General features: G+C 37.7%; 1 protein-coding gene across 1 annotated transcript in view; it reads left to right on the top strand.

Annotated features, from left to right (window-relative positions):
• FAM237B (family with sequence similarity 237 member B) overlaps positions 1-27,151 on the top strand; it is a 28,442-nt gene extending 1,291 nt beyond the window's left edge. Inside the window, exons 2-5 of the mRNA XM_042917434.1 lie at positions 17,274-17,436; positions 24,896-25,041; positions 25,192-25,268; positions 26,759-27,151. Of these exons, the coding sequence (XP_042773368.1) occupies positions 26,762-27,151 (390 nt within the window). The 5' untranslated portion in view covers positions 17,274-17,436; positions 24,896-25,041; positions 25,192-25,268; positions 26,759-26,761. The remainder of the gene's footprint in view (positions 1-17,273; positions 17,437-24,895; positions 25,042-25,191; positions 25,269-26,758) is intronic.
• The last annotated feature ends 461 nt before the right edge of the window (positions 27,152-27,612 follow it).

Here is a 27,612-nt window from a genome sequence, read left to right as displayed (position 1 = left end):
AAAACATGGTCAGAGCCTGAGATATTTATTACAGCTCTGGTTATCAGATAGTAAAAGAAACATGAAACTAGAAACTGCCCCCTTAAAAATGTGCAGATAAAATGAACATGAGGTGAAATGACCCAAGGCATTATCCAGACCTGATGCAGAAGTCATTATTGGACAAAAAAATTACTACCTCTGCAATTGAGAAGACAAAACACCTTACCCATTGCTGCTAGGAAGATAAAAGTGTAGGAAAAACATTAAACTTAGTGGCATTAGAGAATTTGGCATAATAGGCATGATAGTCCCAAATGAGCCATTGGCATAACTCACAATTTGATTTCAAAAAAATCTTTAATATAAGCTAGAGTTATTCTAACAAAAAATTTTAATAAGCATTTCATTTTGAAATAAATTTAAATTTGCAAAAAGTTATAAAATAGCCCAAAGACCTTTCATATTACCATTTACTCAGCTTGCCCTAATGTTAACCATTTGTCAAAACTATGGAATTTATGTTGGTACAATATGATAGACTTTACTTGATCTCTTTACTTTTTCAACTACAACCTTTTTCTGTTCCAGAATATAATCTTGGACACCACATTACATTTAATCTGATAAATATTTTAGTGTAGCTATTATTTTAAGTGTAAAATGAACAAATATGTAATTAACAAATCTAACATTTTATGATTTTGTACTGTTTAATTTTGTCAGCAGACTAAAATGAGAACTAACTTGATTATTTGCTTTATAGTTTATCTAAATTGATCGTTTGCCCTCTCACCTTCTATTAATTAGATTCCTACCTTTTGTCTATCATGCTTTTGGTTCTTTCCAAGAGAAGTCAACATAGCTAAGTTAAAGGGTCTATATGTGAAACTGCAAAGATAGAGTCTGTCATCAATTTTATACCACTCTCTAGGGTATTCACTAATTTCCTGGAAATGCCAGCCTCTTCTCTATACCAAAAACTAATTTCCCAGGATACATAAGGGAACTCCTAATGTGGTGTTTTCTCCTCCAACAGGCCTCTTTATTTCCCTCTTTTTTTCCTCTCATATCAAAACTTAGCAAGCCTACAGCTTATTTCCTGAGGATATTTCCAAGGACAGCCTAGCCATTCTGACAAAATAATTGTGTCAAGATGTTTCTAGGTGAAATTGGCATAAAGTTACTCCTACTAAAGATATGTACTCAATGGCTTCCGGTTACTTCACTGAGGAGAAATAACTCCATTGCTGGAATTTTCAGGTACCATGGCAAGTCGATGGAAGAGGTTTTTGGTGGATGGGCAGGTCTTCCAGATCTACTTAAGGCAGATGCTTCCTGTGATATCAATCACAGGCCTAAACCAGGATGGACTTGGAGCTAGATGGGAAAGAAGGAGGCTAAGCATGTAAATAAATAAATCTGTTTCTTATTTTTTTTTAATTAAAAAATTCTTTTTCATGTTTATTTTTGAGAGAGAGAGAGAGAGACAGAGCATGAGCAGGCAAGGGGCAAAGAGAGAGGAAGACACAGAATCCAAAGCAGGCTCCAGACTCTGAGCTGTCAGCACAGATTCTGACATGGAGCTCGAACTCCCAAACCGTGAGATCATGATCTGAGCTGAAATCAGACGCTTAACTGACTGAGCTACCCAGGCGCCTCAAGCCTGTTTCTTTTTATAATAACTACTCAGATTTGCAGGAAATTTCATATATAACACATAATTGAAAATATAGTTCTATATTATACTATAGTACTACAAAAATAAACAATTTTACATTATTCATCTCATTTCTCTCTATTAATAATAGTTACTCAGGAGGTGAATAGCTTATCCCAGAATTTGCTATGAATTAACTTTCTGATACTCCATCATCTACAGTTTTTTTTTTTAGCATCTACAGTTTTTATGAATATTATGCTAGCAAGAAGTAATCATTAAATTAGATTTACTAGTACTTACTAATAAAATGTTTTCTCTCTGCATTTCCTTTTCCAGAGTCACCCCAAGGACAAAGTGTTGAAATAATAGTTTGTTTTTAGTATTCTTAACCTTCCCTTTTTGCACTCCTCCCCCCCCCCCCCCCCCCCCCCCCCACTGCCGACACTATAATTACTTTTTACTACAGGTACTAAGTACCCTTCTGCTATCCTCTCGCAGTACCCGTGAAAACTGGATCTCAGACATGAATATGATACCTGGATTTTACAACCTGACATGATTTTAACCCAATGTGTTAATTCTCTCAGGGCATCTGCTTTTAGTTTTTTATCTCTATTTGTGGAATGAACAAAAGGCCCTAACTTCTACTAAAACAATTTAAAGCTTTACTGTGGGAGATCCTCCAGTGGGGGAATATATGGAAAGAGTAAGGCTTCAGTATAACAGAAGGTGGCAGCTTATATTGCTTCTATAAGATTCATTCTAAACTTAATTATTTTATTGATTCTATAGTGAAATTGTTATCAGGCTTCACTAGTTTTCATGTACAGAGGAAATAATTTAACCCAAAGGTCTTTTTCACTGTAATCCTTTATCCATATGATCTCCAGAGGTGTTTTATTCCCTCTTAAACACAATGCATTTGATCATATCACTGTTTTCAAGATCCCCTTATGATCTTAGAATGACTGCTATTGTTCCAGACATCATATCCATGTTCCAGGTGGGAACATTTATAAAATTTCTTTCTTGGAAGTTCCATTTTTATGTCTCATTGCTACCTCTATCTTGAAAAGCTCTTTTTTTAATTTTTTTTTTTTTTTAATAAGGTGGTTACTTTGTCATCTCCAGCTGTTTAGATGTATATGTCTTATTCTTTTTAGTATTTCCTAACAGGGTCCATTTGGCCCAGGCCTCAGACTCAATATATGCACCCTGCATTTGTTAATTTATTCTTAAGAAATATGGTGGCTATATTGCTAACTCCTATGACATATGAATCACCTGAAGTGGGGCACAGAGTTATTCTTGTTATCCTCATAACATAAATTATTTTAGTTTCATGCCATTAAAAATATTGTTACTCTGAGAACAATTATTAATTGGGGTCTGAAACTCAGTGATTAAATCAAGTTCTCCTAGGTAATAAGGGCAAATATATTGAACAAATGAGAGCCATATACCAGTTAAGGTTCATCTTTCTAGATTAAAATGTAGTACTGTCAAACTGAGGGCCTCTGGCCATGTAATTATTGCCCTGAAACAAAACCCATGTGAAGAAAAATAGTAGATTTATTGCCTTTCTTCCTAGGGATTTGTAGTTTGTTCCTTCTTTCATTCACATAACAATTACTGAATTCCAAATTTATCCCACATACTCATCTGTGGGCTGGAACACTGCCATGGTTACTGGAATAACTGAGCAAGAATAAGCAGAGTAGTTGTATTAATGAAAGCAAGAAGTAAATACTAATATTTCTGATACCTGAATTCATAGTGAATGGAGAAACTTATTCCTATTGAACATGATTTTGCTTTGTTCTTAATGCACCCTGTTTTTAATTTGAAGAATGTTATTGAAAGGTTATTTTCTTAGAAATATTTATAGAAATCCTAAGAAATGGTTGAATCATGTTTTTAAGACCCCCAGTGTCAACCACCTGTACTAGAAGGATAAAAGTATTTTAAGGGGCTTCCACTATACTATGAGTCATTGATTGCTCTCTTTTTAATACTTTCTTGTAATCATCTACATGTATAAGAATGGCCGTGGAATTATCAGAAGGACCTTTGATAATACTGCTTCCTGCTTATCCAAAACAAGAGCACTCATACAGCAGGAAATTCAGTAATATATTCAAGATTCTCATTTATCTAACACATTTTCTTTGTTGCTTGTTACTGATACTTGCTGAACAATATACACTTAATAGTAAAATAGAATTCTTAGATAATTTGAATAATAATACAAAATAAGGAAACAAATATTTATATTAACATACTCATGTATTATTTTAAGTCTTTATTACTACCTCATCATAAATTAATCATCTAGAATATTCTCTTGTAGGAGGAAGTATTGTAAGAACATGTAAGTCATTGTCCTATTGTTACCGAAACCTAAGTTCAGCTGCCCATCAGTTGAAAGGCCAATACTCAAGATATGAGTTTTGATTGGAAAGGAATATGAGTTTCATTCAGGAGGCCAGCCACCTGGGAAGAAGGTGGACTCTTGTCCAAAGGCCAGCTCCTAGGTTTCTACTTGGCCCAGAGTTTTAAATGGGTTTAATCAGTTAAGGGAGTATAGTGGTCTGTGACACTTCTGGATTACATGCAGACTCGATGATGCCAGCTACAGAGTTATCTTGGTACGCGGAAATTTTGCAGGAAATTCTGGTTTTTTGGTGTCCAGGACTGATTGTGCAAGAAGGTCTGGTTCCTAGGTACCAGACGGTGGTTGGGCAAGAGCACTCTTATTTTTACAAAGGAGGGGAAGGTCTATAGATTCACAGAGGTCAGTAAAGTCATTTGTGTGACTTTAAGCAGCAAAAAACATTTTGCTAAAAGACTGCTGGGCTAAACACAAAGCCAAGGTGGCTTCAAGCAGACATGCTGGCCTCAGTGGCCTGGGAAAGTTTTGGCTCCTTATTCCCCGAGGCCAGTGGTCTGCAAATATCAAAGAAAGCAAATTAGTTCTGTTACAGATGAAGGGCCATAAGTCAGCAGGCAAGGAGTGTGTTAACTTGAAGCAAGTTAGCCCTTAAGACCAGCTGGAGTGCTGTTACACTATACGTGTGTGTTAGACTATCACTCCACACGTGGTAAGCTACAGCTTTGAAATGGAATAGCATTTGTGCACATTGCACCCATTCTATAGCCTACATAAACACATGGCAGAGACTGTACTCTGAGAAGGTGAACAACACATAACTTATTAGAGGACATGGTTGTGTGTGTAGAAATGAAGTGTATTAAGAACCTATTTTGTTCAAGAGTTGTATAGAACATAAAAAATATATAGTTTTTTAATCTTTCTAAAGGGCCATAGACACCTCTAAAGAGACAATTTTAAAACATTAAGTCCAATAGTTCTGGTTGGACTTTAAATTCATTCATCTAATTCATTCATTTAACTAAATTCATTCATTTAAATTCATTGATTCATTCAATCTGTCTTTTCCAACAGCGCTAAATTTCTCATTTGATTACTGCAGAGCTCCCAGAAATTTCAGTATTCATTTCTGATACCTATTTCCCTATCTCCCTTTCACTCTTCAACCTACTAGAACTTTATTTATGTTCTTAGTATTTCAGTAAAATTGCACTCACTGGGCCCTTTTCTCAGTTCATATTTTATGTGATCTGGAAATGGCTATTAGTGAGGCAATTACAGTTACTGGATATTTTCCCAATTTTAATGACCAAACTGACAAGAGAGAAAAAAATGAAGATATCAAAAGGTAATATAGAACTTTTGATTTTATATAATTATTTTATGTAATTATTAGTAAGAAAAATTAGGCTCAAATCCCAATGTGTAACAAAACTGAGTGGAAAACAACCCAGTTTGGCAATTATAGCTAAGCATTGGCCCCCCTGACCTAACAATGCTAAAAAAGTTTCTGATGAGTCAAAATGAGGTGGCAATAGTTGAACAATGGAAAGGATGAGTCTGTATCTAGGGCAAGTACAAGTTCTTGGGAGCCTTTTAGGGTAGAATTGGTTTAAGACTTATATGTGAGTGGTTTTTTTTTTTTTTTTTTTTTTTTTAATTTTACATTGAACAACTCTAAGCACAAGACCTAACAAAACACATTTTTTTTTTTTTTTTTTTTTTTTTTTTTTTTGCTTCCCATTATCTCTTTAAATCTTTCCAGTAGTGGGAGTTTTCCTCCACTATTAAATTACAGTTCCAGAATTTATTTTCTACTCACTCTTAGATAATAAACATTCCTTAAAAACATTTTCAGGGCCCAAACAGTCTGGATTCAGAAATTAGAGTGTTGGTTCTTGTATAATAATCAAAACTCTGCATTTAATTCAAAGTTACAGTTTTCCTCCTTCTTTCAGCTAGTGCTGATCTTAGGTGCCATTTTGCTGACCTTGACTTCAGGCCATTCTAAATTTGGAGCATGAGACAGAGGAAGAAAGGATAATAAGAATATATTTACTTGAACTTGGCATTGGTGGGCTAGATTTGAGTTCCTGGGTTTGGCAGGTATTTAGAGCTAACTCTTTCATGGATGCTTTTATGAAGATGGTAGAAGAGTCCTACCACTGAGGTCTCTCACCTCTTGTTCCCTAGTAGATAAATCTGTGTTTGAACACTTCTTTGATATTCTTTCCTATGAGAATCCTATTCTAGATCCTATCCTTGTGGATGGGCCCCTTGATCCCTTTCAGTAGGTCTATTGAACTGAATCCAGGGTGAGCTCTTCTTCATATATGGCCCACCTCCAGTCATGGGAAACCCTCACATAGACTTTACCTTGGCAAATTAGAGTGCAGGCCAATATCCAAACAATAGAAACTCTTCTCCTTTAGCACCATAGCAATTGGTGAGCCAATTTCTTGACTTCTTGATTTCTCTGGACAGGAATCAGACTACTCATTATGCCTCACCACTGTAGGAGTAAAGTAGTGTGCTCTCTCAGTAGGCTTCTTGGAGGCCTCTGCACATCCAAATGAAAGTGAGGAAAGTGAACAGGCATTCCCTGTTCTCTGCCCATTGGGGATGGAAGACCTCAGAGGTCCAAGAGTTTTGTGACCATTTTCTTCAAAATATGAATTTGTTCACTATATCGTACACTTGAAACTAATATACCATTGTGCATTAATTATACTGGAATTAATAATAAAGGAAAAGAAATCTGAATTTGAGTCTGACACCTTACTTTAGTATGAAGTGTCCGACTTCTTACTACTTCTTGATGTGTCAGCTATAACTTGTCAATGTCCTCAGGTATTTCTTTTTTGGGAAATATTAAATTTAATATGAATTGAATCAACCAAAACACGAACACATTATTTTCTTTTTTCTCTACATGAACTTTTGTCATTATTTTATTTTATTTTATTTTATTTTATTTTATTTTATTTTATGTATGTATTTATTTTTAATTTATATCCAAGTTAGTTAGCATATAGTGCAACAATGATTTCAGGAATAGATTCCAGTGATTCATCCCCTATGTATAACCCCAGTGCTCATCCTTACAAGTGTCTTCCCTAATGCCCTTTACCCATTTAGGCCATCCCCTCACCCATAACCCTTCAGGCAACCCTCAGTTTGTTCTCTGTATTTAAGACTCTCTTATGTTTTGTCCCCCTCCCTGTTTTTATATTGTTTTGCTTCCCTTCCCTTATGTTCATCTGTTTTGTATCTTAAAGTCCTCATAGGAGTGAAGTCATAAGATATTTGTATTTCTCTGACTTATTTTGCTTAGCATAATACCCTATAGTTCCATCCGTGTAGTTGCAAATGGCAAGATTTCATTCTTTCTGATTGCCAAGTAATACTCCTGTATACCACCTCTTCTTTATCCATTCATCCATTGATGGACATTTGGGCTCTTTCCATACTTTGGCTATTGTTGATAGTGCTGCTATAAACATTGGGGTGCATGTGTCCCTTCGAAACAGCATACATACACCAAACATAACAGCATTATCCCTTGGATTAATACCTACTAGCGCAATTGCTGGATCATAGGGCAGTTCTATTTTTAACCTTTTGAGGAACCTCCATACTGTTTTCCAGAGTGGCTGTGCCAGTTTGAATACCTACCATTTCTCTGCATCCTTGCCAACATCTGTTGTTGTCTGAGTTGTTCATGTTAGCCATTCGGATAGGTGTCAGGTGGTATCTCACTGTGATAATGATTTGTATTTCCCTGATGATGAGTGATGTTGAGCATTTTTTCATGTGTGGGTTAGCCATCTGGATGTCTTTGGAGAACTGTCTGTTCATGTCTTTTGCCCATTTCTTCACTGGATTGTTTGTTTTTTGGGTTTGAGTTTGATAAGTTCTCTATAGATTTTGGATGCTAACCCTTTATCTGATATGTCATTTGCAAATATCTTCTGCCATTCTGTCGGTTGCCTTTTAGTTTTGCTGATTGCTTCCTTTGCTGAGCAGAAGCTTTTTATTTTGATGAGGTCCCAATAGTTTATTTTTGGTTTTGTTTCCCTTGCCTCCAGAGATATGTTGAGTAAGAAGTTGCTGCGGCCAAGGTCAAACAGGTTTTTACCTGCTTTCTCCTCTAGGATTTTGATGGCTTCCTGTCTTAGGTTTACATGGTCTTTCATCCATTTTGAGTTTATTTTTGTGTATGGTGTAAGAAAGTGGTCCAGGTTCATTCTTCTGCATGTCACTGTCCAGTTTTCCCAGCACCATTTGCTGAGGAGACTGTCCTTATTCCACTGGATATTCTTTCCTGCTTTGTCAAAGATTAGTTGGCCATACATTTGTGGGGCCATTTCTGGCTTCTCTGTTCTGTTCCATTGATCTGAGAGTTTGTTTTTGTACCAGTACCATACTGTCTTGATGATTACTGCTTTGTAATACAGCTTGAAGTCTGGGATTGTGATGCCTCCAGTTTTGTTTTTCTTTTTCAGGATTGCTTTGGCTTTTTGGGGTCTTTTCTGGTTCCATACAAATTTTAGGATTGTTTGTTCTAGCTCTGTGAAGAAAGCTGGTGTTATTTTGATAGGGATTGCACTGAATATGTAGAGTGCTTTGGGTAGTATTAACATTTTAACAACATTTGTTCTTCCAATCTGTGAGCATGGGATTTTTTCCATTTTTGTGTCTTCTTCAATTTCTTTCATAAGCTTTCTATAGTTTTCAGTGTATAGATTTTTCACCTCTTTGGTTAGGTTTATTCCTAGATATTTTATGGGTTTTGGTGCAGTTGTAAATGGGATCGATTCTTTGACTTCTGTTTCTGTTGCTTCATTACTGGTGTATAGAAATGCAACTGATTTCTTTGCATTGGTTTTATATCCTGTCATTTCTCTTCTTAATAATATCTTCATAATATAGTTGTGGGGAACTAAAGAATGTGTTAATATGAATTGTTTTCTCTTTACAACTTTTCTGTTACAATAGCATATTTATTTGTGGATGAAATTTCCTCCCTTGTTATCATTTTTCCCCTTCTGAAATGTGAAGGAATTAATAATCCTTCAAGTAAACCTCTATGGGCTGATGTTGGGCTATAAGAACTGCTCTCTTGTATGCCATTAATTTCAAATTTGGACTTCTCTTTGCCTACTGTGTCAGGAATGATCACATCTCTTCATTAAGGAAATTATCTCTCATATGAAATGTCATCTTAGAAAAAAATGTTAATATTGTCATTTGTCTTGCCATGTAAGACTTCTGACAGAATATTCTCCAATAGATGAAAGGTGTTTTCTTTTATCATAGAAAAATGGTGTCTTATAACTAATGAATGCATTTTGTTAAAAGAAGGTGAGATCTGTCATGTATGGAAATTACAGCTCAAAGAGGAAAGAAAACAACTGCATCACTTTTGTATTACTTCCTTCTAAGATACTAAAGTGTTGCAACAAGAAAACAAAGATTACTACTTATAAAACGTTACTCTGAAGCTAGATATAAAAGGCTGTAACAGAATTAAAGAGGACATAAAATTGAATAATCTTGATCCATTTTATTTGCATAGACAGATAGGAATTGCGACTGAGTCAAAGCTATGATCCGCCCAGGTCAACATTTTACTAACAACAGTAGCCAAGTTGATAAAAACTGTTATGCAAGTGCTAGTCATAATATCTGAGAATTTCAGATGAAATTGTAGGGTGGTTGGAATCAGAAAGTTGAATTCATTGAGTTGTTTTGTCCCATCACATTTTGTAAGTCTTAAATACATCCAACTTCACTTCATGTCTTTTTAAATAGGGCCATGATTGGGGCTTAGGTGAATCACTGTCTTCTTTCTCACGGTATTTTCGTGAAGGGCATGACTGGTAATTTCATACCATGTCTATTCAGCTGTAACTATGGTTTCTAGAATTTCTTTCCCTTTAGTAGTTTCAATTTAGAGTTGGCCATTAAAGATATTGCATGAGGGGCACCTGGGTTGCTCAGTCGGTTGGGTGTCTGACTGGCTCAGGTCATGATCTCACGGTTCGTGAGTTTGAGCCCCGCGTTGGGCTCTGTGCTGACAGCTTGGAGCCTGGAGCCTGCTTCGGATTCTGTGTCTCCCTCTCTCTGCTCCTCCCCCATTCACGCTCTGCCTCTCTCTCTCTCCCAAAAATAAATAAAGCATAAAAAAAAATTTGCATGAGATTTGGAAGGGGGCAGCAACAGCCATTATACTCAGAAGGTTGATGCAGGGCCCCAGGCAACATTGCTCGATACATGCTTGCATACTTGCACGTTTGTGAACTTGTGTGTGTGTGTGTGTGTGTGTGTGTGTGTGTGTGTGTGTGGTTACTGATGTGCTGGTTCACCATGTTCACATGGATTAGCACCCAGTCCCATGGTTTCTCTAGCTCCCATGAGATCTCCTTCAGCTTTTCCAGTTCCTGGGCATGGATAGCAAGATGGTCAAAGACAGCAACTTCTTCTGCAGGTCCAAGGAGCTTCCTTGGAGTTTGATATAAGTGACCAGCATAGGTTCCAGTTTGTACTTATGGAAGAAAAATGCATTCTTACTTCACCCTACTGTCTGTCCAGCTTTTATTCCTGACTCTCTGACCTACTGACTCACAATGACTTTAGAACCTCCCCCTCACCTCCCCCAGACACAAAGGCAATTACCTTCCACAGAGTTTTTCACACCTCTTTTTGTGGTCCATTGTAATTGCCTTTTCTCTAATCTTGCAACTATTTGCATTCTGATCTTTCATTCCTCACCTTCTCTCACAATTGTGTAAATTCTAAAACCTATAGTAAATCTCTTATTCCACAGTGTTCTGTTTTCCCAATTGAAATGCAGCTAACATATTGCCTATTTATAGAAAGGATCACAAGAGATACCCTTAGTTATATACCTCAGTGGGAGAGCTCAAAAAACCCAAGGTAAAAGATGTCCCTTGGACATGGCAAATAAGATGTCTGTTTAGCTTGGCAAGGGAGACCAGGAAGGCCACTGCATAGCCTACACCAAGGAATGCCAAAATATCTTAAATATAACAAGAAAATTAAAAAGGAATCCAGAAGTTTTTAGACCTACCTTATATGTATTTATATTCTCAATGAAATAAAGTTAAAAAGACTAACTCTTAAATGTGCCCTTTTCTTTACATATGTTTTAAATTCTCTAATAACTTAATCTCTATTCTCTGCTTTCACGTAATTGTAGATGCAAAAGAAAGGAAAAAGAAAAGCCAGAAGGAAAGATGCTAAGAAGTGCCTAACTTTATTTTCCAAAGTTCTAAACTTGTGCATGCTCCCACTTAAAGTCTGTGTGAACATACACACTAAGTTTTCATTCCATTTAAGGCCATTCAAGGATCCCTGTCTTGGTATTAGCATCATCATTCATGTAACTGATAAAGCCAAAATCCTTAGTCAATCTTGTTTCCAACTCTTCCTGGCTTCTCACATCCAAACCATCAGTGAATCTGACCAAACTTAAATATTTCCAAGTTCCAATAACCTCTCACCACCTTTACTCTTACACTTACTTACCTTCTTCTTGTACTGTAGTAAAAGCCTCTTAGTTGATAACCCTGCTTCTACTCTTGACCCCTTTGGTCCATGCTCTACAGAGTGGTCTGTGGGAGCCTTTGAACATATAAATCAGATAATTTTCTTTTCTATCTTAAAATTTGCCGGCATCTGCCAATTGCAACTAGGATAAAATCCACAGTTTTAAGGTCCCACATGTCCTGGCCTCTGGCAATTTGTCTATGATGCTCTCTTGAACACATTAAGTGTGTACCCATTTTGCTAGCTATTCCCTCTGCTTGGCATGTTCTAACACATGCCAAGTGTCTTATCTTGTCTTATCTTCTTGGCCAACTGTTACCACTTCAGCCCCAACATAAAATGTCATCTTTTCAGAGATCTCTTCTGGAACCCCTATGTCTAAGATAGTGACCTATAAGTCACTTTGTATTTTAAATTTTTATAAATCTTGCCACTGTCTGCAATAATCCCTATTATTTGTATAGTTGTTAATTTATTGTCTGTCTCTCTCCCCTAGGGCCTTGTCTACTTGTTTGCCAGTGCAACCCCATAACCTAGCTCAGTACCTGGCAAGAAGTGCTTATCAAGTATTTTTGAATGAATTGGTGATTTTCCTTTATAAAAAAAATATGGAATTTGTTTATATTGTTATAATTACATTCCTAGTTTTTAGAACATGTTCTTATAGAAACTTACAGAAACCTGTATATATTTACTGTGAAGACTTATATTGCCTGCCTGTAATGGGAATCTGGATTGTTTAGAATCACAGTGATTAGAAATAACAAGAATCTGTAGTTCCCTTTTCCAACTGCTGTCTAAATGCCTCCTGTACCAGCATATCATTCTTCCTATAACTGTCCCCTTCAGGAAGCTGGTCCATCATTATGGGAAACATGTAAACCCCTGAACCCTAAAACTGTCCTTTGGCTTTTCTGCCCTTAAATTTACCATGGCGTTGCCTGGCCCACAATTATCCCCAATTAGTCATACTTTGTTTTTTATTGGCTGTGTTTTTGATGATGTCCAATCCACTTTAGGTCTTTTAAATGGTAACTCCCCCCAAAAAAACGAAATCTAGGGGGCTGAATGTGCTATGTTACTCAGGGATTCTAGCAAAAAATTAACATCAGATATGAATTTGAAAACATTATTTCCTCTAATCTCAGAAAGACTAAGCATCAAATCGTTCTCTATCTCTACCCAGCATAGTTTAGAGGAACCCAATAGTCATAGTCTGTAAAATAGTTCCAGGAAGCTTCTCTGTATCTATTATTTCAGAATTCACAGATAGATCTAGATCTAGATCCCAATCACCTCTAACAAAATCCACCACATCTAATAGGGAAACTCTAAAATACAGTGCTCTATTCTTATTAGTATAATACAGATAAACATTTTAATTACTTAATTGTATAGGGAAGTCATAATTACTAGATTTGTGAACATTTGTAGTCTATCTCTTCTTGAAAATTGGCCTACACATAAGAGAAAGGATTCTTTTTTTTTTCTTTCTTTTTTTTTTTTTTTTTTTGGTCACTTGGGGCTATCATTTGGTCTCCTAAATTCAAGTGTAGGTCTAAACAAACACACTTTCTGAAACCAGAAAGGCTATGTGCAGCTACATAATAAAAAGCTACAGAAGCAAGAAAGAGAAAAGGTGGTAAGAAAGGGCATACAGGGAAACTGTCAGAGAAGTTTTGGGAGGCTGGGAGCTCAGAGTGGAGAAGAATTAGAGTTTCTGGGAATAGCTATGGTTTTAGGGAATATTAAGAGGAATGGTGATAGACTAAGAAGGTTTTAAGAAAGCACTCTCTCCCTTTGACATTTTCTGTCAGTGAGAAGACCTACACTACTGGGCACTGAATGTGTATCTAGTCTGGGTCATGTGGAGTACCAGATGACCTGATCCGAATAAAGATTGTATTCGTGTTATATTAGTTTGCCATTTGACTTTGCAGAACAGTTCTTCTTTATGCCTGGTATCTTTTTCTGTTGCTGGACGTTCTTTACTCTTTTGCATTCTTCATTCTCTGTCTGGTTCCTGGTGTACAGCCTTTCCTTGTGCCTGCACTGTGGACCTATAGAGAAGGCGCACAGAGGGAGCTGCAACCCTCTGGGTGCAGAAGCTTCACTTCCTAGAGTGTTGGTTAACGCATTCTGTTTTCAACTCTTATCATTGTAAAGAGATTTAGCAGCAAAGTGTGGCTCTAGAAGATTATTTTATTCTTATACAATATTTATACTTAGACACTTTGCCAGATAATCCCATCTGCTTCTTAATAGGTCTCTCATTTTTAGCTAAAATAATTGTTTCAACTACTTTTCATAAATAGGGCCCAGAATTCTATACCCTATTATGGTGGTAGATAACCCAGATTTCCAATTTTCCTTAAATTTGGGTATAATTTTACTTGTTTCATACTGAACCTAGCATTTAGTTGAAACTTCCAATAGAAAGGAAATTTCACAATTGAGATAAATGTGGAGATGTAGCACCCAGATCTCTTCAAGGAAGAACATGTTGCTTCACCTTCTGAGAGTGATATTAACAAATAGCCTTTGGCTGTAGGCCCCTTCAAGAATTGTCTCAGCTGCAAAAGCCATTTTGCCCAAGGTTGTATCCATCCAGATATGGTCTTCCAATAACTAACAGAGGAAGGGATAAAAGGGATGACCCATTTGACAACATGGCTAACCAATGGGCCATTTCAGCTTCAGCACTTCCCATGGAGTTCACTGAGAACTTCACTGGGAATTCATCACAGCTCAGCTTTTCCTTCTGCCCAGTCCTGCTTCCTTTCCCTCCATCCTACAGGTATTGATCCCAAGATCACTCCGTAACAAACATTCTGCCCCGCAAATGCTATCACAGAACCTGCTTCCTGGAGAAGTCAACCTGTGACAGTGATTCTTAAGGTATTTTAGTAGTATTTTCAATGGAGCCCATAACAATTTAGAATTTCTAGTGATTTGGATGGAGCATTAATTGCTGTCTATGAGAAAATCATGAATAGAATTTTAAAATGCTTTAATATGAATAAAATGTCCTTAGAATGTATTCCATTTTAAAATCACTCTTTTTTTATTACAAAGTAATACAACTCAAAATATTATAAATAAAAGAAAAAAAAAACCTTAAATTCTATCATCCAGAGAAGTAACAATTACTTATTTTTGTATATGTTATTTTAGCTTTTGGAATAGACATTAATATTAGATGATCTTTTTGTATGTGTGTATGCTAATTTCAGTTTTAAGATACTTAATAAAATATATCTTTTCTGAAGCTCTGTTTTTAGCACTTTGCTAGCAAAGTCCTTAAAAAGTAATGAAAAGTTATAACATTTCTTTGGCAATATTTTATAATATAGAATTTTGACTAACACTGGGTGTCACTCCAATGAATTCAAACTAGTGATATTTATTACACTTAAGAAAATTCCCTGGGGCGCCTGGGTGGTTCAGTCGGTCAGGTGTCCGACTTCAGTTCAGGTCATGATCTCACGGTCCGTGAGTACGAGCCCCGCGTTGGGCTCTGTGCTGATGGCTTGGAGCCTGAAGCCTGCTTTGGATTCTGTGACTCCTTCTCTCTCTGCCCCTCCCCTCTCACTGTCTCTCTTTCAAAAATAAATAAACATCAAAAAAAAAAATTAAAAAAAAAAGAAAATTCCCTTAATTGTTGTGTTGGGCTCTGTGCTGAGACTGCTTATGATTCTTTGTCTCCTTTTGTCCCTCTCCCCTGCTTGCACTCAATCTCTCTCTCTCTGTCTCAAACAACAAAATTTTTTTAAGAAGTCGCCAGATGAATTTAACAACGGAATGTAGATGACAAAACAGAGCCAGCAATATTGAAAATAAGTCAATAGAAATTATCTAACCTGAAGAACACAAAAAATGTTGAAATAAAAATAAACAGTAAACACATATCAAAAAGTCTAAGATGCATGTAATTGGGGGTCTCAGAAGAAGATGAGAGAGAGGAAAAATGGGCAGAAACAATATCTAAGGAAAACATGCTGAATATTTTCCAAATTTGGTGAAAGATATAAGTTTACACATTCAAGAAGTACAACAAACCCAATAGTATAAATACAAAGAAAACTGCACCTATCATAAAGAATTGGCTGGCCTTTGTCCCTGGTTCCTAGGAGGTAACCTCTAAATCTTTGGAATTTCTTTGAATGACAGGAATGTCTTTATTATTTATTATGGTCCCCTGGGACCTTACTTGAGTTTATGCTAATGAGATGACTCAGGATGGGGGCTGGCCACACCAGAGAGATTAACTATGTAATTTACTTGTAACCATGTAATTCTGAAAGATGTCAGAGAACCATAGTACATTGCATACAAGGGAGCCCACTGTCAACATATACTTTCAGTTTTCTTTATCTGAAAATATATTTTATTTCACCCTTATTCTTGGAAGATCATTTTCACAAGATGTAGAAATTCTGAGTTGATATGGTTTTGTTCCCCTCTCCCCTCCAGCACTTTAAAGATGATGTTCCACCTGTTTTCTAGTCTGCATTACTTTTATGATGAGAAGTTGCCAATCATTCAGTTCATAATTCCCTTGTATGTAATGTACCATTGTTCTCTGCCATCTTTTAGAATATGTTACTTTTCTAAAATTTAATGATAATATGCCTACTTGTGTGTACTACAACTACAACTGTAATGTTCAGTACCCAGATTTAGGTCAAATTTCACAAGTTAAGGGCACAATCCTCCCCTCACTTCAGAAATTATCTGAAATTCCAGGCTTCCTAGACCACCTGTGCTTTTGACCCCCTAGCTATATATTTAAGGGCTCCCACTACCCTTAAAGTTCTGCAATTCACTAGGATGACTCATGGAACTTAGGAAAGCCCTATATTTATAACTACAGTTCTTTCTACAAGAAATATTAGGGAGGCTCTTCAGGCTAAAGAGAAATAAAAACATGTAAATTTAGGTCTTGGCAGAGGGGGAATGAAGAGCACTGGAAATTATAACATTGTATCATGAGGTTTATAATGTACATAGATGTAGTACATTTGACAACTTTAGCAAAAAGGATGCAAGGGTGAGTAAATGAACTACTTTGTAAGATTTCTACATGTTACATGAATCAATTCAATATTAATCCTAAATATCCTGTGAAAAGTGAAGGACACATATTGTGATCCTTAACCACTACAAAATAATGCAGAGGTAAAATTAGGATCCTGGAATACATAATATTTGTATACTTTCTATATTGCAGCTAAAGATAAAGATAAAGTAAACCTAAAATACACTTTTATTTCTTTTTCTTCTTAAACAATGTCAACAATATTTTCTACTAATTTTTTGGCAAGAGTAAGGATTAGTGATTTTTTTCAACTTTTCTCCTGAACTTTTTCTCTTATTTCCAGAGACAGTATTCAGTTCATCTTTGTCTCTGTGTTCCTGAAAAAATTATGCCTTCTAATTTCCCTTCAATTAGTCACAGTCAAGGAGTGCTTGTTTTCTCTGCAGGGTACTTATTGGTTTCAACTTCATTTCCTGCTCTTTCTCCCTAAGGTCATTGAATCACATTTTGATAAATACATCATTATTAAGGTTTACTAGAGGCAATTGCAATTGTAGATGTTTTAAATTAATGTCTTTCATTATAATGAGTCAGAAGATCAATGAATTGGAAAATTATTCTTTTTGTAGGTATTCAGCATTAGTCAGTCAACATGTCCCTGCTGTGTGTGTGGAGTGCTCTTCTAAATTCTGTGGGGTGTGATGATGGCAGTATTTCCTGGAGAAGCATGCTGTATAAAGGAGAACTGGAATAAACACAAGTGTGACAGAACTGCAACTAAGTGATTGGAAGGTAGGAAGAATGGTGGGTTGGGGGGAATGACTAGGCTACTACTGGCCTGACTAAACCAGGCAGTCTTCACAGGCAACACTAGAGTTCTGCAAGACTTGGGTTTGACAGATCTTCCTACATGGAGGGAATATTATGGATATGAAGTAGAAATGAGCTAAAAATATTTATTGAGTGCCTATTGTATTATATGCCAGTAACTAGAAAAATATGAAATAAACATAGTATTTTTTATAAACTAGTAGGAAAGATGACACGTTTTCATAGAAAAAAGTCACCATAGGTAGTATAGATGCCAAATACAATAGGAATAGATGCCAAGGAATGTAATGAAAATGAACACCTAGTTGCAGAAGTAAGACTGAATTAAGTAGAAGGGACTTTGAAGTAGGTTAGGGCCTAACGTGACAGAAAATGAGAGATGCTCTATCATACAACTCAGAGATGGAGTGATGGCCAGGGTTGTGCTGCGAACAGATGATCATGATAGGATGGTGATGAATATACTGCTGCTGGTGACGGTGATTTTAATAAAAATAATGCGTGTCTTTGAAAACATATCTGCTTAGTTAAAGGTTTTGCTTTGGATATAATGATAAATTAGTTGGATTAGTTAACTTGGCTTTACAGATACTGACTGTTAAATCTAAACTGCATGAATTTTTCATAGCTATTTTAAAATGTATTGTGTATTTTTGAATTTCACTACTGTGCCTTCTTTTTGCCAAATGAAAACTCTTATTTCAAGACCAGTCTCCTAACCTTCTCTAAAGTGTTTGACTAACTGCTGTCTTCTGGTCCTCCTCCTCCTCCTCCTCCTCCTCCTCCACTTCCTCCTCCTCCCTCTCCTCTTCCTTCTTCTCCTTCTCCTTTCTCCTTTCTTCTTCTTCCTCTTCCTCCTCCTCCTCTTCCTCCTCCTCCTGCTCTTCCTCTTTCTGCCTTCTCCTTTTTTTTTTCCTATTATTAAGTAGGCTCCATGACCAGTGTTAGACTTGAACTCATGACCCTGAGATCAATAGGTATATACGTACTCTACCAGGCACCCCTGCTTCTTGAATTATATCTTCTGTTTTAGTCTGTTTGGGCTGCTATAACAAAATACCAAAGACTGGGTAATTACTGTGTCCTCACATGTTAGAAGGCACTAAGGATCTCTCTGGAGCCCATTTTATAAAACACTAATCTCATTCATGAGGGTTCAATCCTCATGACTTAAGTCTCTCCAAGGCCTAGTGCCATCACCTTTATGGGTTAGGACCTCAACATATGAATTTTGGGGGGACACAAACATTCAGACCATAGCATCCTCCCTTTGGTTCTGTGATATTATACTATCCTAGAGCTTATATAGACTGAGTGCTGTTTCTGTCCTTCCTTCATTGATTCCATTTGCAGTTCATAGACTCCCTAAATTTGGGCATAGTCCTCCATCTTCTCAACTGTATCTTATCAACGTATATTCTCAAAGCAGCAATTTTCTATCAAAATAGAGACCTTTCAACTTAATTATATTTCTAGCTAAATTTTAGATATTCCAGAAAATCCAAAATCAATTCTAATGCAACAAATACTAAATCAAACTTATCCTCCCCACTAATCACCTCCCTTCCCATCTTTCATATTTGTTATTGTCACCCCCATAAGGAGGTATGCTAAAAACATTAGTTTTCTTCTCTTTCCATTTCAAATCATTGTGACCAGTCAGCAAGTTTTGTCTTTCTGTATTTGAAATATATTAGGCTCTCATTATCCTAACACTTTTATTATACTCTATTCAATAATAGAAAGGAATATACAAAACATACATATGTTGGAAACCATAGTCATAATGACTAATCAATCCACCATTCATTGAAGCTCTTTATACATTCTTCTAGATCTTTTTTTTTTAAATGTCTATTTATTTTTGAGAGAGAGCAAGCAAGTGCACATGGGAGGGGCAGAGAGAGAGAGAGATAGAGACAGAGGATCAGAATCGGGCTCTGTGATGACAGTAGAGAGCCTGAGGCAGAGCTCAAACTCCCAAACTGTGAGGTCATGACCTGAGCCAAAGTTGGACTCTTAACTGACTGAGCCATTCAGGTGCCCCCACTCTTTCTAGATCTCATTCCCTTGTATACCCAAACTTAACCATTCTCTTGAATTTCATGTTAATCATGTTCTTACTATTAAAATTATTTTATAATATACATGTATTTGTAAAGAAAATATGGTTTCATTTTGTTTATCTTTGAAATTTATAAAAATGGTATTTTCTGAAAATTATTTTTTCATCTATAATGAGTATAGCTGGAGTCTATTCATTTTCACTACACAGTAACATCCTAGTGTGAGAACATATCATAGTTAATTTATCCTTTCTCCTGTTAATGGTCATTTTGACTGTTTCTAAGTTTTTTTGCTTTTATGAACAGTGTTGCTAAGAATATTCCATTCTAGTGTATGTCTCTTGGTACCCACATGCAAGAATTTCTTCAAGATATATTCCTGAAGGGGTGCCTAGGTGGCTCAGTCAGTTGAGCATCCAACTTCAGCCCAGGTCATAATCTTACAGTTTGTGGGTTTAAGCCCCATATTGGGCTCTGTGCTGACAGCTCAGAGCCTAGAGCCTGCTTTGGATTCTGTGTCTCTGTCTCTCTCTGACCTTCCCTGCATGTGCTTTGCCTTTCTCTGTCTCTCAAAAATAAATAAATATTAAAAAATTAAATACACACACACATACACTCACTCACTCCTGGAGTGAAAAGACATCTTGCACGTTATGTGCTTGTTCAAATTACAAGATAGTGCCAACTTGTGTTCTAGACTAATCAAATCAATTCATGCTTTCTTAGCTGTGTGACAGTGCCTGTTGCTTCATGTGATGGTTAATTATATGAGTAAATTTGACTGGGACACTGGGTACCCAGATATTTGGTTACATGGAATTTCTGTGTGAATCTACTAGAGTGTTCTTGGATGAGATGAGCTTTTGAATTGGTAAACTGAGCAAAGAAGGTTGGTTGCCTTCTTCCATGTGGGTGGGCATCATCCAATCTCTTGGGGGTCTAAATAGAACAAAAAGGCAGAGGGAGAGAGAATTGCCTGACTTATTGAGGTGGGATATTGGTTTTTTTTCTTTCCCTTGGATTGGGACTTAGTCCTGTTGACTCTCCTGGTTCTCAGGTCTTTGGACTTGGACTGAAACTACACCATCAGATTTCCTGGATCATCAGCTTATAGAAGGCAGATCATGAGATGTCTGAGCCTCCATAATCACATGAGCTAATTCCTTGTAATAAATCTCTTTAAATATATAAAGTCATATGTATATTTTTTCTATGTTTCTCTGGAGGACCCTGACTAATATACTTTACATGCTTACCAATACTTGGATATTGCTAGACTTCTTTATTTTTGCAGCCTGAAAGGTATTAGTTCATATCTGATTGTGGTCTTAATTTACACTTTCTGCTTGTAGTAAGGTTATGAATATGTTTATGTATTCATTCATTATGCTTTATTTATAAAATGGCTCTTTAAGCCTTTTGCTGAGTTTTCTATTATGGTATCTGTGCTTTTCTTGTTGATTCCATGGAAAACTCTTGGATCCTAATTGTAATCTGTTTGTGGTTTTGTGTACTGTAATTATTGTCTCCCAGATTACAGTTATTTTTTATTTTTACTTATGATGTCTTGTGATTAACAGAACACTAATTTAAATGTAGTTAAATATAGTAATTTTTATGGTTGGCACTACTTGTATTTTGTGTAAGAAATTCTTACCAAACTCAAGATCAGAAAGATAGTCTGCTGAATTTCTTCTTAAAGTTGTAATGCTTTGTTTTCACATTTAAATTCTTAATTTACCTGTGATTGATTTTTGTGATAGTATGAGGTAGAAATCCACTTTTATTTTCTCCAAATGGATAACCAATTGTCCTAGCCTTATTTATTGAAGAAACCACTGTTTTCCTACAGATCTACTATATTGATTTTATCACATACACAGTCTCCATAAATGTGTGGGTCTGTCTCCAGGCTCTTTAACCTATTCCATTGTCGATTTATCTATTTCTGAGGCAATAGCACCCTATTTAATTACCTGTGAGTCCCTCTTTTTTTTTTTTCAATGTTTTTTTATTTATTTTTGACAGAGAGAGAGAGAGAGAGAGAGAGACAGAGCATGAGCGAGGGAGGCGCAGAGAGAGAGGGAGAAACAGAATCTGAAGAGACAGAATCAGGCTCCAGGCTCTGAGCTGTCAGCACAGAGCCCGACGCGGGGATTGAACTCACAAACTGCGAGATCATGACCTGAGTCGAAGTCAGACGCTCAACTGACTGAACCACCCAGGCACCCCACATCTTCCCTCTTTTAATCGACAAATTCAGACCATATATATTTATTGTGATTATTGGTTTAGTTCTTCCATTTTAAATGTACTTTCTACTTGTCATTTTTTCTATGCTTTCTTTCACCTCTATTCTTGCTTTCTTGAGTTCCTATTTGTTAACCTGTTTTTCTTTCTTTTTAAAAAATATATATTCAACTTTATTTCATTAGAAAAATTCATTTAAGCTACATGGTGGCCATAATGCTATGTCCTGAGCTGGCTTAACCATCCCACTGTCCCCTTCAGACCAATGTATGAACATACACACTATGTTGAAGAAAGGACTTTAACATGTGAAACAATGAGACTTGGACACTGACTACTCCCTCATCCCCCTCCCTATAGCCAACCCACCCACTGCTTCAACTGTTATCTGCACATAGACAAGCTCTCATGGAAGAGAGGCTGAACACCAAATAAGATGACCATAAGTTACCCAAGTCCAAAGGAACTCTTGGCAGATGTTGAGGAAACGATGATGAAAATGACACCATCTCCCAAAAGCTGAATGTGAAGCACAAACCGCCGTCTAAGAGATGTCAGAGCCATGTTGCCAAGGGCAGCAAATCTTACAGCAGAACCCAGGGAGAAGAGTGACATCACTCCATCCCACAGTTATAGGCAACACACTCACACCTATGTATTAAACAGGCTCTTTATCCCGGACAAGGAGCATCCAGAGAGAGAGGCCCTTCAAGGACCCATTAATAATTCTGATAACACTGATACTCTCATCTTGCCTTTCCAGCCATTTGACACCTGGATGGATATGCTTAGGTCAGTGTTACAAGGTTATAGCTGGTGGAGGGAGGTCTTATCCACACCCCACACCTCTGGAAGGCGCTTGGGGCTGTGTGCTAGCTAGTTGACCTCTGGTGGTCCAGGAGCTCCCAGGAAATAGGTTCTCCAGTAAGCCCCCAGGGACTCCCTCAGTCTAATAAAGATGGAGAGCAGAGTCAGCACCACACCTAGGAGGTAGAGGTTCAACAATAGGCTTCATGGCTGAGGTGATACTACTCCTTTGTAGACTAGCAGAGCTGTCTTCTGCTTCTGGAACTTCTCTGGATTCTCCAGGAGGAAGGGCCTGCAGTGGCCTGCTCACTGTAACAGTGGGTCATGTTAGAGTTGGGAGAAAAGTCAGTCAACCCTAGATGACTCAAAGGACAAAAATGTAGCCTACAGCAAAGCACAGAGGAAGACTGCCTATACTGCTCACAAATCAATCTTTTTTCATATTCAGTTTTTACTTTCCACCTGTTCAAAAGCTTTGTTCTTTATTTCTGTCATTTAGAAACTACCAAAGAAATTTTACATACATATTTAACAACTTTACAAAGTGTAATTCAATATCTATATCTTACCTTTCACCATACATATTTATTGACAAATTCCAAATTTACTATGTCTCACTTTTCTGATCCTCCTTTTTTTTTCTCCTCTGCTTTCTTTTCCTTACCCTTTGATTCTTCTTTCTCTTCTATTCCCTTCTTCTTTCCTTGGAGATTTCACTTTCTTGATTACTCAACAATTTAAAAAGTACATTTATCATCATTTAGGCAGTTTCTATTTATAATGTAGCAGTGGACCCTGGAGAGAAATCAGTCACATTGTAGATATGTTTTTTCATTGACTTGAGGGTAGAACCAAGAGCAGAATTTCTGGATCATTTTCAGGTTAAAGAAATTATGCCACTTTTCTTCTATGGTGCTTATACTTACTAGCTGACACTCTTCTCAAAAGTATATGAAAATATTCATTTGCTCAAACATTTGCTAACATTGTATAATATCAAATGCTTCAATTTTTGTTAAACTTTAATGAGAGAAAACAATGCATTATCTCCTTGAATGTGAGCATCTTTTCTCATATATGCTGGATTTGGGGTATTACTCTTCTGTGAATTGATGGTTTATATCCTTAGTATATAGGAGTGGAATGCCCAAGGCCCAGTCAAATTGGACAACAGCTTTGGTGGGTGAAGAATTCTTTGGGAGAGTGCAGGGTTTAAACTTCAGATAGAATGCTGAATGTTGGATTAGGTAACTTTTAATGTCTCTGCTAACTTTAAGAGGCCATGGTTAATAGTGGACTGAAATGCCTGGAAACCTAGAGCTGAAGAAAATCTGGTATGAGATGGATTTGTGTGTGTTCTACCTAATCAGAGTAAATGACTCACTTTGCAGTTCTGTTTTGTACAGGAGCTAGTCCTAGAGATGGAAGGGACATGGAAGGGTATTGCCAGGGCAAGACTAATAATGATGGCTGCACTCATATAATGAGGAAGGCAGAGTGCAGCTTTTTGTATAATGGTAGAGTTGGGAGAAGTGAGCTTTAGGGAAGACAACTGCTGGGAAATTGGCTGTTGAGTTTGGCCCATAATCTTAACCATCCCAGCTCAAGAACCAGTGAGGAAAGGGTGACCTGCTTAAGGGTAAGTTGGGTTAAGACAACTAGCTTTGGGTTGGTTTCCCTTACAGCTCCATGTGATGATTGCTTTTGGGATTTGGGGATAGAAGTCAGACTTAAACATATAGTCCAAACGATGTGTCAAGGCTGAGATTGATGCACAATATACAGATATTTAAGGGACTTGCCCAAAGTCTTCATTCTGCCAAAGACTAAAGAAAACTATCTTCTCAAAATTAAACACTGTGTATTTAGGTAGAGGGGAAGATACGTTGCAATGTGTATGTGTTACTATTAATAATTTAAATGGTGCTTCGCTAGAGGTTAGAACTCATCAAGGAGGTTCATTTCAATAGGGTCCATAGCCTTATGAAAGTTTTTCTCTGGATAGGAGAATAGGGTATGAAGGCTGGGTGGGTGCAGGGAGGAGACAGCTGGAATATATAGTGGACTGACTGCTGTGATGGATTTTCTCAAAGGCAGAAAGGTAGAAGGGACGGGGGAGGGCGAGGAAGACCTGAGCAACTGTAATTTCAAAATTGGGAGGAGGGTATGACAGGAGCACCAACAGAGGGCAGGGAGTGGCGGGTCCAGTGGGTGCCCAGTGTGGGAAGGTGGGCAAGATGAGAGCTGGGTCTCGGCAGCGTGACCACCCACTCTCTGCCCCCTCACTCTTTCCCTAGAAAAGGAGCGTGGTTTCGGGCTGCGCGCTGACTAGGGCGCCACTCGCGAGGCCGCAACAGAGCCCGCAGCGCCGCCATCGGCGAGCCAGAGCCTTCCAGCCCCGGAGCATCGAACTGCGGACACACTTCAGCTGGGCGAGTTTGAGGTGCTCGCGGCGCGCGTAGAGGATCGCGTGGAGGGCAGCTTCCCGCCTTTCGCCTGCCACTGGGGTGGGACCTGGTTGGGCAGGGGGTGGGAGCCGGGAGGGCCGGGGGTCGTCTGGAGCCTTCTGAGTCCTCTTGTCCCTACCTGGCAGGAGCCGCCTGCAACCTTCGAGTGAGCTCGGCGCGCACAGAACACCGCGCTGGACGCGCGCCTCGGCGCAGACAAGAGGTACTCCATTTCCGCTCGGGCTCCCTCTTCCGAGCGAGTCCAGATGACCCTACCTGGAGGAGGGCACTGGTCGGGAGTGTAACCTGAAATTCTCGTGAAGAAAATTCTCAGGCCCCAGCCAGTCATTTCCTTTTAGAACTTCTATCATACATTTGACACTGCCAGCTCAGTTTGGGAATCTGCAAAGATTTTGACGATGTGAAAAGACCTGAATAAGCAAAGTTTTTTGTTTTGTTTTTTTCTTTTGTCTCTTTACCCTAAATTATTTTGGAGGAGATGTCAGACGGTGGTATATGGGTAAGGAGGTGGTGAGTCTTCTGGATTTGTCCCCCCTCTCCACTCCTCGGCCATGGCTGTCAAGGTTGTGTCAGGGACTTTTCCAATGCCAGCTCTGTAGCAGTTCAAAGCCAATTTAGTCCTTGATGTCCACTCATGTAGCCAGTTTACTGAGTGATGATTTGGCAGGGAAACTTGGGCAAAGACCATTAGAAAATGGCAAGATTTTGCTGAATGTCATTGGCCCTACACTATGTCATATTAGCTCATATCACCTTTATTGTCTTCCTGCTCCTAAAGGTATGTCTGTTTAATCTTCTGCAAACAGATCCTGAACAACCTGAGAGTAGCCAGGGACCCACCAGACATCAGTGCGTAACAAATATTTTTCAATGAATAGAAATGGAAGAAGTGTCAGTAACTTTGAAACTTTAAATGGTGCTCGAACATCCAACACCACTTGGGTTAATAGATTGGTTACATTTAAAATTTAGGGGAAAAAACACCTTTTTCTCATGGTTACACATGGAATAGCCTGTTCTGATTCACTTAGTTGGAATGTGTTGTGGTAGGAGTCTTAGATACGGACACAGGAGACCTGAGAATGTGCATAATCATATCAGTTGAGAATTTTTCTAATTTGTAAAGGTTGGAGCATATGTTTTTAAAGATTTCTTTCAGGGGTGTCTGGGTGGCTTACTCAGTTAAGCATCCAGCTTCAACTCAGGTCATGATCTCACGGCTCGTGAGTTCGAGCCCCACATCGGGCTCTGTGCTGACAGCTCTGAGCCTGGAGCCTACTTAAGATTCTGTGTCTCCCTCTCTCTCTGCCTCTCCCCTGCTTGTGCTGTGTCTCTCTTTCTAAAATAAATAAACGTTAAAAAAATTTAAAACAAAGATTTCTTTCAGCTCTAAAAGTCTGTGATGAAATGAATCCATCACGTCTTCAAAAACAAGTATTGCATTTCAGTGGCTGCTGAAGACTTTATCAGAACATTGGTAAACAGATTGTAACTGTATCTTTTCAAAACAAGGTTTGAGAGTCAGCAACTTAGAGGAAAATCAACAAATACATAGTAGACAAATTTGGCTTGATCAAAAACACATATGTCTTTGTAAAATTTTAGGTTTAAATAGATCATTGAATAATTGAATAATTGAGTAATTGTCTTTTTAACTTAAAAATATATTCCCTCATTTTTTTTTCTCTATAGAATATGGGTTTTGCCACAAGAGGACGGTTCTACCTACCACTGGGCTGCATGATGCTGATCAATCTGATTAATGCTGACTTTGAATTTCAAAAGGGGGTGCTTGCCAGTATCAGCCCAGGCATCACAGAAGATATTGATTTCCAATGCTGGAATTCTTGCTCTTTGACATTGATAGATCTCAAGGAACTCAAGATACAGCACAATGTGGACGCTTTCTGGAATTTCATGTTGTTTTTGCAAAAATCCCAGCAGCCTAGACATTATAATGTCTTCTTAAGCATAGCTCAGGATTTTTGGGACATGTATATAGACTGCTTGCTCTCACGATCTCATGGAATGGGCAGAAGACAGGTGATGCCTCCCAAGTATAATTTTCCGCAGAACAGGAGGTAATTTAAATGTATACTTAAGAGAATAGAAGTTTAGTTTTCTTTATTTTTTTGAGTTTTTATTTTGAGAGAGAGAGAGAGAAAGAGACAGAGGGAGAGAGAGAATCCTAAGCAGGCTCCATGCTGTCAGCACAGAGCCCCACATGGGGCTCTCATATCATGACCTGAGCCGAAGTTGGACACTTAACCGACTGAGCCATCCAGGTGCCCCCAGCAGTTCAGCCTTCTTAAAAATTCAACATTTAATCATTTTTGCCAATAAGCTAGCAAATTTGCCTTATTTTTTCCTAATGATTGACTTTGATTTTCATTTTTACTGATTTTATATTATTTAGAAACCGCAGGAGCTCTGATGTACAGACACATGATCTAAATGATCTTGAGATATAATACATTTGGTAGATCATTAAAATTATTACCTTATTTTTTCCCACAAATAGTTCATGAGAAATCTGTTTAACATCA

This window comes from Panthera leo, chromosome A2, assembly GCF_018350215.1.
Source record: "Panthera leo isolate Ple1 chromosome A2, P.leo_Ple1_pat1.1, whole genome shotgun sequence".
In the NCBI taxonomy this organism is placed as follows: domain Eukaryota; kingdom Metazoa; phylum Chordata; class Mammalia; order Carnivora; family Felidae; genus Panthera; species Panthera leo.
The sequence above is the reverse complement of the archived record's forward strand: the minus strand, read 5'-3'. Positions and strand labels throughout refer to the sequence as shown.